Raw genomic sequence first — 15,256 nt, forward strand, 5'->3', positions numbered from 1 at the left:
CCTGCTGTCGCAAAGCGATCTTTTGTAATCATTTCAGTCCTTTTCCCTTTCAAGGACTAGGCAGAGGAGACAACAGACTGTCACGCGCACGCAGCCGTCCGGAATCGGATCAGGTCACGCGCTCCGATCCCGGCCGGCTGTTCACAACACATGCACAGGCAGGCACACACGCAGGCACACACACACACACACACACACAGACGCACGCACACCCCCCCCCCCCCCCCCGCCCCCCCAAAATCACCGGTAGACGCGTAAGCACTCGCAACACTAAAGGAAGCACTAAAAACCGGAACGTGCAATTATTTCTACAGCTACAGGGGCGCCAGGATTGCCCAAGCTTACCTTCAGAATTATTCATGTGATGCGGAGCTGCTTTGTCTAATTTGAAACCATCATTTTGTAATTCTGGCTCCATGAATAACGAACGTCTCCCCGTTGCAGAAGTGAAACTTACTTCCCGATGCGGTGATGCGTCGAAGCTTCCCATTGGTCATTGAGCGTAGCTGTCCAATTGGCTGTTAACTTCTTGCTCCTAAAGCTCCGCATGATTGTTTGTATTGGAGCAATCCAGCATTTTTGCTTATGAATATGTCCTGGTGTCAGAAAATTACATAAGGACAAACTCGGCATGGGTCTCTGGGGAAATAGGTGTTGGAACCGGGATCCGACGGGCTCCCCCTACTTTCTTGCACTGTTTGTAAACCCAACCACCTATGCTCCTAATTAATCTATGGCAAAGTTCAGGCACGTGGAGGGGGCTTTTTCAGTTCTTGACGTACTACCTGCCAACACCCTTTGATTTCGGTATTCAAACACATGCGAAAACCCCTTTGGTGAGTATTAATCGTTCAGGAGAAAGGCTCATCCTATTCTGTTAATAAATATATAGCTATATAGAGCGTTTAAGTAGAATGTTCTTTACGGCAAATATGTGTTCAGGCACTTAAGAACCAATCTAAGCTGGTACTGGGTTCTCTATCAAATCTTCGGAAATGTGTCGACGAAAAATTCTTCGGAGGCAAAACTTTCAAATTCGGTGCGGGTAAATAACACATGCGACGCCTCTCTGCATGCGGTAAATACTCACGAGACTTGTGTTTCGAGTGTTTGTTTTATTTTTGGATTTATACTTAAAACGGATGGACATGAGAAGAACTATGTTTTCTATGTCTTCTATACCTTGCTGGGCATGTACTTTCTATTGCGATTGTTACCTTGAGAAAGGCTCAATCGTTCCGAAAAGCGCTGGGAAGCTGCTTTGCTGCCATGTGCTCTAATTCCACGCCGCTCTTGAGAGCCCATTGTGAATACTTTTTTTAATATGGATGTTCAGTTGTTCATAATGATTTCTTGATCATACATATGGTAACAAAAATGCTTGTAGCACTTCTTTATTTCAATTTTGTTTTGGCACGAGCCGGAAAAGGAGTTGTGTTTTGTAAGGGATGATTTGAAAACATATCAGCTAGTGCTTCTGCTGTGCATATCTTTTTTTAAAGAAAGGAAACGGGCGTTTTAGAACACATGTATTTATTTTTCACTTTTTTAAGTACCTTTTGTTACGTATTTGCTCGTGGTGTCCGAATGTTTGAGGATAGGTTGTAGCACAGCTGAAGCAGAACCAGGTTCAAGACTGGCGAGAGGTTCAACTCTCCCGTGATTCTGGGAAAATCACTCCATCTCTCCTTCCCGTGCCTAAAAAATTGAATGTGCCCGTCTACAAAGCAGCTGGTGCCCATGTAAAGTGCGCTGATACATTCGGGTCGACTCTACGCTATATAAAACAAAAAGTGAAAAATATTTCGTCGTCCACGGTTGGAAGAGGCCACGTTTTTTAAATGTATTTATTTAAGGGTATTATGAAAAGGAATAGCAATGTCGAGGTTTCTTATTTTTTTCTCCAACTTTTGATCGGTTTTGCTAAAGGAAAGAATTCGAATTGGTGTTGAGACTGTTTGCGTGGAAACCTAAGTAATAACACCAAAAGATACTTGAATGAATATCTAGCAGGAATGAGTAACTCGTACAAATGCGGTCTTTAAAATTTTGGTCGGGTGGGGGTAGATTCAGAAATGTTTATGCAAAGTGTTTGAGTTTTACTATAAAAACAAGCATTGGCATAGCCAATAGGTCTCGTTTTTGGGACCTTATAAGTATTTAGTTGTGCAGCACAATATCCTTGGTGCAACAACATCAACTGTTGCATGGATAAACACTTATAAGGTCCCAAAGGCGAGACCTATTGGCTATGCCAATGCTTGTCTATTATTGTGTTAAAGTTACATTTGCCCTAGATTGTGGCACATGATGGGACATAGAATGCCTTTCCTTACTGCACTAAATTTGGTCCTCAATTGTTGCATAGTTCCATTGGCCCTCGTCATATTGACGTGTCCCAGGCTGTAACGTTTACTGCCTACTAGAGAAAGCCTTGACCGGTCGACTTGTGTCATCGAACCCGTGAGAAAGGTTTTTATGTGCCATTCAGACAACACAGGCGATAATGTGGGTGGAGCCGTGCGTTGTGCTCTCCTGAAAAGACCTGGTGGTGCTGGTACAAAAAAATGCACCTAATGCCATCTTGCCTGCCCATTTTCCTTACTATTGTAAAAACTTGAAACCCAGCTAGTTCTTCAGCTTTACCTTAGCTGCCCCATTACGTACCGGTTTGAGATCCCCTTGAGTGTTTGAAGTTGCATCGAAGGGTGTATACAAAATATATTTTCCTCTTAAAACAGAGGTGAATTAATTTTCCTTGGCTTAATTGGTGCGAGTCTAGGGAGTACATTTCACTGCATGTAGCTCGGTGCCTCTTTCGGGCTGCTTTGTACTGTTTGCGTGGCAAGCTTGCCCTGCTGCTCGCTCCGCCCTCCCTGTGGTGTGTTTCCCATGATGGCCCGCTGTTTGGTGTAAGGAAGGTTGCAGTGTTGCTTCTGTCCATATGTATTTTTATTAGGTCTTGTGACGGATGCGTGCACAACCAGTGCCTGTGCAACACTTGTATTTTTTGTCCGATTACGACACGCACTGCTGTGCCTATTTTATGAGTGTTAGGGTAGGTTTTCCTCTATGCCTCAAACTTCTGAAAGCTCGCATCACACAGAAACAATATAAAATAGAAGTGAAAATAGCCCAGGCCTTCCTGCCTGCAGTGCAGCTGAAGAAGTAGCCGTTCTTAGAAAGCCCTAATTTTCTCAGAGTCGAGGTCTAATTTGGCAGTCACTAGTGTGCAGAAACATCTGGATGCTTCTGTAAAGTTTCCTTTGCGATCCCGTGACAGCGTAATGGGATGCTTGGCTCTGATGGGAACTAACGTAATTGCTGTCCAGTGATGGAAGGCTCCCCCCCTATCTGATGGGAAATGAGGTAACGCTGTCTGTTGATGGGAGATTTTTCTCTCCCTGTCTGATGGGAACTGAGATCATAGCTGTGAGGACATGGGAGGCTTTGCTCATGTTGTCTGGTTATGGGAGGCTTTGCTCTTGTTTTTTATTGGCGATTGAGTTGAGCATATTGTTGTATGATGGGGTTTGAAGTCACTGTTTGGTGGTGTGGGTGGATGATATTGCTGTCTATGGTTTGGTGTTGAGAACATTTCTGTTTGGTGATAATTGGCTTTGTTGTTCTGATTTGGGTTGAGGATATTAATGTCTGATGAGGATGATTTAGGGCATTGCTTTCTGGTTATGGGAGACGTTGTTCTTGTCCGGCGATGGGAGTCTGAAGCCACTGTTTAGTGGTGTGGGTTGAGGACTTTGCTGTGTGGGGTCGGGAGCTGAGAAAATTGCTGTATGGTGATGGGAGGTTTTGCTGTTGTCTTGTGATGTGGGTTAAGGACATTGCTGTCTGGTGGATTAATTATTTTTCTCTTGTCTGGTGATATGGGCGCTGGTGGTTGAGGACAGTCCTGTCTGGTTAAGGGGGTTGGCTTAGCTGTTTGTTGATGGAAGGCTTTACTCTTGTTGTCTATGATTGGTGTTCCGGTTATTGCTGTCCGGTGATGGGAGGCTTGGCTCCTGTTGTCTGTAGGTGAGTGGTTTAACTCACTGGAAGATGTAAGGCGTAGGTAGCTGTTGCTGTCTGGTCATTGGTAGCTTTGATTTAAAGCCTTGGCTTTTTGTCCTGTAGTGGTAGGCTTACCTCTTATTTGCTGCGAGGTGCTGAACTCACAAGGAGATTAAAGGCTTGGCTCTTGTCGTCGGGTATTGTGTGGCTTAGTGCGACCAATTTCTATCTGCAGCAGTAAACACATAGGCAGTTGCATTGATTGAGTCCTGGTGAAGTGAGGCCCACCCGTGCCAGAGATGCCCTTGGTGACATTTATCATCTCTGCCCTGAGATTCCCTTCTCTCAACCACAAACTGATATAGAACTGTTGAACAACGGGTTATAAAATACACACATACAATGATGAGACGGAAAGAACTATAACAAGTCTCTTTGACGTTACCTCAAGGGCAGTGAAGGTTGGTAATGGTGCAAAGTTAAGATTTTTCTTTTTTTCACCCCGAGGTTGAGTGCAAAAATGAACAGCCCGATAGGGACCCGTCCCGGCAGGACCCGGCACACTTAAAGCCCTGCCTATGCCTAATGTGGCCATTGGTTCACGTTGGAATCTCAGTGGCGAACTAAGGATGCTGCCCCTCGTGTATTGGCTTGGCGTGGTCCCAGCTACTCGTCCCAGCTGCTCCCAGGGGTCCTTTAGACGTGACGCATCACGCCGCCTCCTCTCCCGTCTCAGTCGGGACATTCCTGCGTGCCGCCTCAGTGTTCGTCCCGCCTTGCCCTCCGTCCTACCCTATGCTTTGGAGACCTCGGTTACCCCCTCGCGCACACGAAGGAAGCGTCGTGTGGAGGATCAAAAGTGAGAAAGGCGGTTTCAAGGGAAATATACTTAAAAACAAGACTCGGAAATAAGAGGGAGATTATAGATCACTTCAAAACACATTGCGTGTTCTTACCCGTTCAGCCAAATAGCTTGAGAGCGATTTTCGCAAGATCAAGCAGGATTGATTTTATGAAAAAAACTAGTTTTGAAGCCATATTGTTTATTAATCGGAGGTTGGGAAAGTGGTCGTCATAAGCAACAAAAGTGTTTTTTTCCTTGACGTGAGCATTTGAGTTTACAACAGACCTCAGTTCTCGGAAACTCTTTGGAAACCGTGGGCCGTGATTAGGTGAAGTCGTTTTAAAACAGGGTGTAGTTCTGGGGTGTCCGTGGCCCCAGGCCCCCACAAGGAAAGGTCAGGCAGACTTATTTGATTTATCATGGGCGTGATCAAATGATGTTCGCCAATCGCCATCGGATGACACATCGACATTTCCTACCCGACCCCCCCCCCCCCCCCCCCCCCCCATGTAAGGGTTTTAGAACCTTTTATAGCCGCCCGCGTCCCGATTTGCGTAAAATAATTTCACTGGGGCCCTCAATTGAGCGCACGCTTTGTAACTTCGACAAAGCTGGTTTTGTAGTGGTGCGTCTCAACCTTGCAAGCTAGTTACACGAAGGGTAACACCTAGCAAGCCAAAAGTTTCAAGTTAGCATTTCCAATATTGTGTCATGCTTCTTTCTCGGAAAAAATCCAATTTATAACGTTGAAAATCTATTGTGATCAAAGGATCCAAAACGAGTATAGGGTGAAAAGAAATTATGACAAAAATTGATGTTCATCGTTGCATTTTTATCGTGTTACATGATCACCCAGGTGGTTAATGTCCTCATGTAATGTCTGACCCTTCCGTCTAGTCCTGACTTTTCAGCCAAAAGCACTTTGCCCACTGGAATATTTGAGTCTGTTCATAAAATGTTAAATACAAAGCTACAAGTCCCCAAATGCAGTGCACCTGTTGCATAAAATATCAGGACTGGTGTAAGATGTGGTTTATGTATTTATTTATTTGGCGTTTATATAGCGCGATCAAGACGCTTTCGGGTGACATCGTTTTTTACAAGAATAGTAAGGGAAGGTATGTTACAAAACGGTAGGCAGTATATCAAAGTACAATATAAGCAGGACCACAGGAATTATGCTATTCTGCGGCTGTGACGATTTTGGCATAATTATGGATTTGCTGCATTTGCCACATAATCCATCTCTGTCGCATAACCTACTGATCCCCCCCCCCACTCTCCCCCAATTTGTTTCTAGCTCAAATGAATCAAGAGTTACAAAACATATGCCAACTTGTGTTCCTACGCACCAGAAGGCTTTTCGCGAAGGTTAAATGGTCATCTTTCATTTGCTTTTTGCTTAAATTGGGTGTTGTATTGGTACTAATTAAGGTGAACACTTTTCTCAGACATTGTTACGAGGTGAAAAAATGACAAAATAATGAAATAATACTATTACAAAATGTGCAGCATTATGACACATAATTTGGCTTTCATAGGTGCATGATTTAGTCTCACCTGCTGCATAATTTAGCCCTCCTCTGCCCCATATTTCCAGTGGCCCTGATAAAAAGACAAATGAACAAATGGTGAGAAACCAACATAGACACATAATGGCAGAGTCCTCCCAGTGATAGAACGGTGTGTAGATTTACGGTAAAGCGTAGAACAGGGGCGGCTCCACCGCAGTATTGGAGGAGTATTGCCCCACTGGCTCAGAGCCAGCAGGTAAAAAATAATCTATCATCGTTTTATTTTTCACCTGCTGGCTGAGCCAGCATGTGTAGGGAGGGGCGGGGCCTGGGCATGGGAGGGGGAGAAAGAGTGATATATGCTTTTAAGTGCGCATGTGTGTTTGACTGGCAGTCTCAGGTTGGCCAAACACACATGCGCACTTGGGTTTCTCCAAACCGATTGTATTGAACAGCCGGGTTGGAGAAACAGCACAGACTCCCTGTCCTGAGCGGAGCGTCAAAGCAGCCCGCTCGGGCTAATCGCCATGCTGCTGTCATAGCATGAGAGCAGTGCAGGGATTGCACAGGGAGTCTGATGCTGCCCCAGTGCCTGTTGGGACAAGAAGAAAGACCACTAAGGTGTGATGCGGGAGGCGGTTGGCAGCTTCAGGCAAGTCTTTTTAGTGAGGACGGTGCTGTTCTTATCGATAGAAATGGTGGCAACTGCATTATACAGCGTAGAGGGTGCTATAGTCACTTTATGCCCCTGTGGAATTTTCTTGATTTTTGTGGTGGTGAGTGAGTGAGGAAGGTAGGACTTTCCTCCATTGAGCACATCTGTTGGTGGTGAAGATGAGGGCATTCAGTTGGTAACCCTTGTTGTAGCAGGAGTAGGGGGTCAGTGAAAAGTGTTTTTGTTAAGGTGGAGGATTTTATGTTTGAGATTTAGCTTTGGCTTTTTTGTTTAGGTTAGGGAGTAGTTTATTAGGTATGAGTTCTTTTCTACAGGGGATAGTAGGGGTGTTAAGCTTGCTTCCATTGAGAGGATCCATGTTGGAGGATGTCGGTAGGCGGGAGCTGGGTAGATTGGAGCCTCTTTAAGATGGTTGCCATTTTTAGAATAGGAGTGAGCACTACTGTTTGGAGATGTAGGGAGGATGCTTCATTGTGAGATGAAGGGAGGATGCTTCTTCGTGACTGATTACCATGGGTTTTCTAAACAGTCTTGGCATTCCATTTCCACGTCTAGATCCTGAATATGTTGTAGAGCAAAACGTCCAATATTAGTGGCCATTTAGGTGCAGGGATGGACAATCATAGTGGAATAGCCTGTAAATTATGAAAGTACAATAACAATTCGAGTGAGATACTCTTTGCAACTTTTGTTGAGGCTTCTAAGAGTCTATTTTTAGTTTCTGGGCATCCTCATTACTGGGGGGAGAGGTGGACCTCCTTCCAGTGTAAGTAGGCGAGTAGATACGTGTCCTTTTTCAATTTTTGCAGTCGCAACTCACAATCAAATAATAGTCAAGCAAGGGTGTCCTCCATTTAGTGAGAGGATAGGGTAAGAGATTATGAGGGTGAGTAGCACTTGCACACTGATGAGGGGAGGAAGAGAGGAGTGAGGGTAATGGTCGGTTTAGGGACAAGATGAATCATGTTTAATGTAGAGGTGAAAATCAGGGCTACCTTCTGAGATGACCATCTCCTTAGTAGCACCTGAATGAATGGATTTGGGTAGGTTAGGGTCCTATGTCTCTTTTTGGTTTCTGGGCATCATGATTACTGGGGGCAGAGGTGGACCTCCTTTTAGTGCAAGAAGGCTGGTAGAGAAGGGCCCATTTTCACTTTTTGCAGTCACAACTCACAAACAGATAAAAGCCAAGCAAGGATGTCCTCTGTTTTGTGAGAGGGAAGGGGTTATAGTCGGAGACGATTAGGCCAAGATGGGGGGGTGTTTGTGCAGAGAGGTAGGCCAATCACTATACCCACCTCATCATGAGCAGACACCAACGTTCAGACTCGTAGCATAACATTCCAGGGTTATCTTAGTGTGAGCACCACCTAGAGGCCTGAGTGTGTGTGTGTGTGGGGGGGGGGTGGGAGGGGGGGTAATAAGAAACGGGGTCAGTTGGCAGCTCTGAAAATATGTAGCAATTCAAATATTGCATTTCTTTTCAGTTGCCCCTTATAAAAGGGCAGTTAAAAGCACAATTGCCAATATACTGTTGGCGGACTTGCCACCCTAAGAGTCGTCACAATGTGATACTTTATCAGAAATGAGGCATTAGGGATATTTGAAGCCCCCCCTCCCCATGACACCTACCCTCTTGACACCTACTCCTAGCCCTAGCGTGTCGACGGCTGACAAAAGAGTTACTGATTGCCCCTTACAAAGTGACTCTCCTCCACTCTTTTCTTCCAATAAAGGCTCAGGACTTTTTTTAAGCATGTTTGTCTCTGCTGCTCACATGCATACATAAAGCTCATCTTGGCCCTTGTCTGCCAACCTCCCATCCCTGACATTAGTTCATGCCCCCTTGGAGGGCTCACCTCCCAGTTTTAAGACTTCTCAACTAATGGGTTACAGTTATTATGTGTTAGTGTCCTAGATGGCTGCCTATTCTTGCTTTGCCTTGCCTAGAAATGGCTTTGGCATTCCATGGCATAAAGATGTCTTTTGGGGAAGAGGTGTGTCTAGGGCACACCCAGGATCCCTGTGCACAGGAAGCAAATCCCATCTGCATCTGATGCTTAGTCTGTGTAAGGAAGGACACACCCTTGGTTGCCTGTTCCTCGGTGAGAAGGCCTAATATCTATAGGTGTGGGAGATCTGTCCTGCCTGTTTAGTCTAATTATCCTCTGCTCCACTGTGTGTAGAATGATGAAGTATGCTTCAATTCAGTTTAATCATTTATACTGTGTGCAATCCAACAGGTATCTAGGCCTATGGGACCGGTAGGAGGGGAGAATTTATAGTGTTCAAGTGGTAGGTCTTCTGCTTCTTTCGAAATCACCCAGATCTTTGCATTGCTTAATATCTTGGGGCAGAGCAATTTAGAATTGGGGTCTCACTGCTTGATATTTACCTCACAGCATGCTACCACCATACCTACTTGTGTTGTGTGGATGCACACTCACAAAAGTGTTGTGATTTATGCTATGTCAGAAGACATTTGTAGAGCGCAGTGTTTGCCACTTACTGAAGTCTTGGTACGTATCACCATTCTGTTGAGCATGGCTCTATATATCCTATTAGTAGCATACCCCTTAGGGTGCTACGAGTGCATTAAACAGACTATGGAGAGGTGTGGTGCAGCGGCCAGGACAACTGAATTAGAAGCACAGGATTCACGTTTCGATCCCCGGCTCCGGCGGCAGCTCAGCTTAGCACCATGTGACTCTGGGCATTAGCTCACTTAATTTCCACGACGGCCCCCAGCACCTTGAGACCCGTAAGGGTGAGTAGTTTGCGCTTTTCCAAATACGGATATACTATCTCCTTTCTCTGGGTAGTTTCCTGCCTTCACGTGAAAGGCTGTTGAGTATTTGGGGGTCGGGCCCTTTTAAACTGCTGGGTTGGACCTCCTTTGAAGTGAATAGGACCATTTACCGTAACTGAAATCATTCAAAGAAAGCTCTAAATTCTAGTACAAATAAATTAATTGCCTTGACTTATGTATTTATTTCAAATTCTTTGGTTTTTCATGCTATTTTTGAAATACACTTAAACATGTCTGTTAGACCATATTTAGACAAATATGTTATTACACTCTACGAGACAATACATGGCTTTTAACAAAACTTATACCATGATTACATAAACACACAAAAATACATTTCAAATTGTACTTGTATGACCAGTCGGATATTGTACAGAAATGCTGAGATTACAATCGCTACTATTATTTATGCAATGACCCTCTTGCTGTTGGTGTCCCTTGGGGGTTCTAGATGAGTTAATTACATTAGATTTATCGATTATTTGTTGTCTTTCTTAGATGTTTACTGTGCGATTTTTTTATCAAGTCAGACGGGTGTGTCCGTCGACGCGTTTCGAACCTCTTATTTCTTTTGGGTTCTCCTCAGGACCCTGTCTGGTTAAATACTCAATCTCTTTGGGTTAAGAGACATTTGTAGTCCTTTACAAGTATTCCATATTTTAACAACTTCTTTCTGTTGTCCTTATTTACTTTATTTTATCAGCATGCTACATCTCTCCGGTTCAGGGAATGAATGCCTCAAAATTACCTATATTTTATGGCATAGATGGTGCAGGTCTTTTGAGAAACTGCAGCTTATTGAAAAGGAAGATTGGTGTTTACATTTCCTTTCCTTGGATTCACAGTGAGGGAATGTTACAATATGTACTAAGTGACATACAGGAAATACAAAAGGGGAGTCTGCAGGATGTCAGATGTTTTCTAACGTACAAGAAAATGCAAATACTTGTAAATGAACATTACAAATATTTCAAAATGTATGAATAGCAAGAAATATTTAAGGTAAGCAAATCGGTTTTTTGTAATTCTGAGCTGTGATGGAAGCAAATATTTTAATACTGTTGAAACAGTCCAAAACACTTTACTAATTTAATGCACAAAGATTAAATATGCGCTGACACTTGATTTCCGCATATGATTGATTGTGCACTATATAGTTTTAACACTAAAGTTGCTTTACCAATGCAAATTGAATGCACATTTCAAGAGGTCATGTCAATGCAAAATTTGCTCTGTCACATACAGAACCGTAGCGCACCAAGCCTTATTAATTTCTTTAGGGCAATGTGCTCCAAAACGCACCACAGAATAATTACCTTCTACTAGTTGATGGTGCTCATTTGGCAATCTAATAAACACTATTAAGAGACTCTCCTGAGAACCAAGTCTGAACGACCAGAAACAAAACTCTCCATGGTTCTCATAAGACTAAATAATAAAATCCAACTATTGAGACAGCTCTGCAAAGAACTAACAAACATAATAGATATACAAAAATATACAATGTATTATCCATCAAAAGGACGTATATTACAATACACACATGTAAAAATATATAGAAGATTAAAAAACAAACATACTGCCTGTCAGTTTATTAACCCATGTCATTTCTCATCGTTAAAAGGTGGATAGTTCATAATTCTATATTTCAAACAGACAATATGAGGAGAGAAGTCAGTTCTCACTATTCGTCGAGACATTTCGGCAGTATATCTTGTTGTTGACCACTCTCTTCACGACAATTGCTGGGAAATCACACAAATTTACTTCGGATTATTTACAAATAAGCAAATTAAGAACATGCCTAAACACAAACATAAAAATTTAATAAACATATACAATATTTTTTGCACATACAGCAGAGCATAGGATCAATTAAATCTCAAGTTGTCTCCGTCTCTTGGATAAAGAGGATATTAATAAAACCCAGGTCATACAAATTTGTTCTCCCCACTAAAAAGGTTTTATGCGCAAAAATATATTTTCTTTGTTTCAGGGAGATCTTTGTCTTCAAATCGTTTTATAAATCTAATCGTTGTAAAGAAAGTCTTAACATCTCTTTCAATCTCAAATCTACAAAAACGTGAAAGAACAAAACGTAAGCCGCTCTCTAAAGTCCTAATTTCTACAGGGATAAAGTTGGGGAAGATAACTGTATGATGCATAACTTCATGGTCCATAATCCGCAGCTGGAATAGAAACAAAGAAAAACACTTTTAAGTTATCAACTGTAAATTATTTCCTGGCCTAATAGTTTTTCCAACCCAGTCCGTTATTTTCAGTTTTTATTGTAATTGGATACATTTACAAGATTGTGTTTAGTGCACCTGTCCTGGCACTGTTCCAGTATGGGTGCCAGGAATCACATCACTTAAGTTTAAGTCCTTGAACTCGTTCAGGAAGGCACCCTTATTCACATGCAGCCTTTTTTTCTGAATCTAATACTTTGCGCTACACTTACAGCTTTCTCTGAGGAGGACCAAACAATTTTTCCTCTACCAGCTCTAATGAGAATGGCTGGGCCTGCACTAACTAAACAACAGCAGTTGCAACTATGCAGAGTGGGTGAGGACTGGGATGGATGCAATTGGTTGCTGTGCTAGGTAGGCAATGGAAATACACTAGGAGAGTGATTAAGTGCTTAAATAAAAGGCCTATACTGGATGTATGGGTGGCTGGTAGCAACAGTAGTTTTCTTTTGCTATCGTTGATTCACCACCAATATCTTCATGATGTCTTTTGAAGTCCTCAATTAGCAGTTGCATATGCAAAACGTGATACTCTGAACCTCTAAAATCAGACCTTAGCTGAGTTGTCTTCAAACAGTTTAATGATGACCCCCTCCCTCCCCCCCCAAACCACTCCCTCCCATGTGAAAACATTTCATCGCCCCACCTCCTCCAAAATCACAGACATCGTCTCACAATTTCATACCATTGGCAGCTCTGGACAGATTAAACAGTTCAATACAATACTTTCTAGACAGCCTGATAACGGAGAATCCATCTTCAAAAAAACTATGCTTCAACGTGTTGAAGTCATTGCTCTGTTTTTATGTTGTGTTAAAGGAATATTGGAGCCATCTTGACATTGTCTATTCTCTTGTTTTTGCAGTTGCCTTTTGGGGAGACATAGCATTAGATGAGGAAGATCTCAAGATGTTGAATGTCAATCACATCATAGACTTGAAGCAACAAACCACCCAGATCACCAGCAATTCATCAGGTAAATCCTCTCCTTTGCCTTATACCACATTACTGCTGGAAAATGTGTAAATTGCTTTCTCATTGGCACCAAACATGACCAGGCAAGCAGCAAGAAAATTCACTATGCTGCTTCATTAGATGGCAAATGCTATTAAACGCAGTTATGAGACAGGACATTTTCAGATCTTGAGGCCATTTTCAAAAGGAACCTTTTATGTAACCTGATACAAACTGCTTGCAATATTGTCAACTAGTATCCCTGAATAGCCGCACTATGTAAGGAGGAGGAGGAGGAGGAGGAGGAGGACTGTGTGACCAGACCCCAGAGATTGAACAGCTACTGTAACAATGGCCTCGATAACATGGAGCCTTGAGGATCTGTATGTCTTACTGGGGTTGAATGATGTTACTTAATATGAAAAGGTTTTGTTGGATATAACTTTTGTATTCTATACCCTGTTTCAAATAGCTGCATGTTAATTTTAACAGTGCGGACATCACAGAGAAAAAGCTTGTGTTTAAATTGTAACCGTACAGCATGACACTGATATGGGTAAGGGACAGATATAGGGGATGAAGAGCGGAAGAAGAGGATTTTTGGTTTTGTTGGCATTGTAGTGGGGAGAGCTGTATGACACCTAAACTTAAATTGAGGAGAAACCGATGTTAATAGTGTCATGCAGAGTATTGGGAGTTGAAATACATGTTGTTGCTTGGGACCAATGGACGAGTCCACAGTTCTTCATGACACGGTGGGCTACCGTACTGGAAGTCACGGTTCAGGGCCAAAGGCTCTTAAATAAGGAAGGCTCTTAGTGTGCTGGTTCCTTAAGTGCACTGCATTGTTTTGCCTGCCTTGTGTCTCCTGCTTCTTGCTAGACCCTTGTATGGATGACCACAACGCTGTGGTAAATTTACATTCTGGACGAAGATTTAGTTTTTTGGTTGATCTTTTCTTTGCCTGGCTGGTTTCCATCCCCCTAAACCTATTGCAGCTGCAGTGCTCCGCTGCTGAAAGAGGCTGACAATGTGATCCCCGAATAGGTAAGGGCCTAATACTAGCATCCTAAGAAACCTGCTGTTTACACAGGGATTATCCAGCTGACAAGTAAGTCCTGGAATTTACTTTCAAAAAGGAGCTTAGAGGGAAAACGGAAGACAAGGAGCCCTCAATTAAAAACTTGGTACTAGCACAAAACCCTTCTTTTGCACCCCAAATGTTAATGGCAAATTAACGTCCTTCCCTTAACCTTTTAGAAGGAGAAAGGGACCAGAGAGATGGGACATATCTCATATTGTTTAGGGGGCCCTTCTCCAGACAACCTTTTAAAACGTGACAGGATCTGGAAGGGAATAAGCCTTTACAATGCAGCATTTACCACGCAATGCCTTTAACAAGCATCCTTTACCAAGCATAAGTGTATAAATATAAATAAATATATATGTATATGTATATGTATATATATATATATATATATATATATATATATATATATATATATATATATATATATATATAATGTGTGTGTGTGTGTATATATATCCAAAAAAAGAAGCACCAGATGCTTGGGGGCCCTCACAAAACGTGTATTTAAATCAGTTTCTTCAACAGCACATTAAAATCTTGACTGGCTCGAGCAGAGATAGCCATTAGAGTTCCAACGCGTTTCGGGCGTCACCACGCCCTTCATCCGGGAAAATGGCCAATGGGGAGAGGCAGTGAGATCTTTCAATTTATAGTTCTTAAGTCCCGCCTCTTTGTTTCGCCGCTATGCAGTATAGTACTTGTAGTTGGTAGTTCAATGAGGCAATCCTATAGTAGGTACTCACTGCCACTTTCTCCTCCAGATGCTTTAAAATCCCTTAGTGGGTTGCTCGGGATACACAAGGTGATAACTGCGCTTTCCTTTACTGTAGAAACCATCACGTTATTCCTCTCGTGACATTTGAGAGTAATGGCACAGGAGCCGCACTTCCGCGGCGGGGGCTCTCCGCGATAGCGTGTTTTTATAACCTATGTCCCGAATATTAATGCCATATTTTGAAGGCGCAAACTGAAAAGTAATAACAGCTGCCAAGTGCCTTTAATCGTGCTGCGGTGCTTCAGTATTTTGCTTGTAGCGCAGAGTTTCCAGAAAGAGGGTCTCACCTCTCTCATCTCCTTTTCTTTCACATGTTTCCCAATAGCCACGGAAATCC

General features: G+C 42.8%; 1 protein-coding gene across 1 annotated transcript in view; it reads left to right on the forward strand.

Annotated features, from left to right (window-relative positions):
• Nucleotides 1–15,256, forward strand: part of BMP1 (bone morphogenetic protein 1) — a 569,977-nt gene that overhangs the window by 135,041 nt on the left and 419,680 nt on the right. Inside the window, exon 2 of the mRNA XM_078666375.1 lies at nucleotides 12,966–13,076. Within this exon, the coding sequence (XP_078522501.1) occupies nucleotides 12,966–13,076 (111 nt within the window). The remainder of the gene's footprint in view (nucleotides 1–12,965; nucleotides 13,077–15,256) is intronic.

Source organism: Lissotriton helveticus, chromosome 11 (genome assembly GCF_964261635.1).
Source record: "Lissotriton helveticus chromosome 11, aLisHel1.1, whole genome shotgun sequence".
NCBI classification, from domain to species: Eukaryota; Metazoa; Chordata; class Amphibia; order Caudata; family Salamandridae; genus Lissotriton; species Lissotriton helveticus.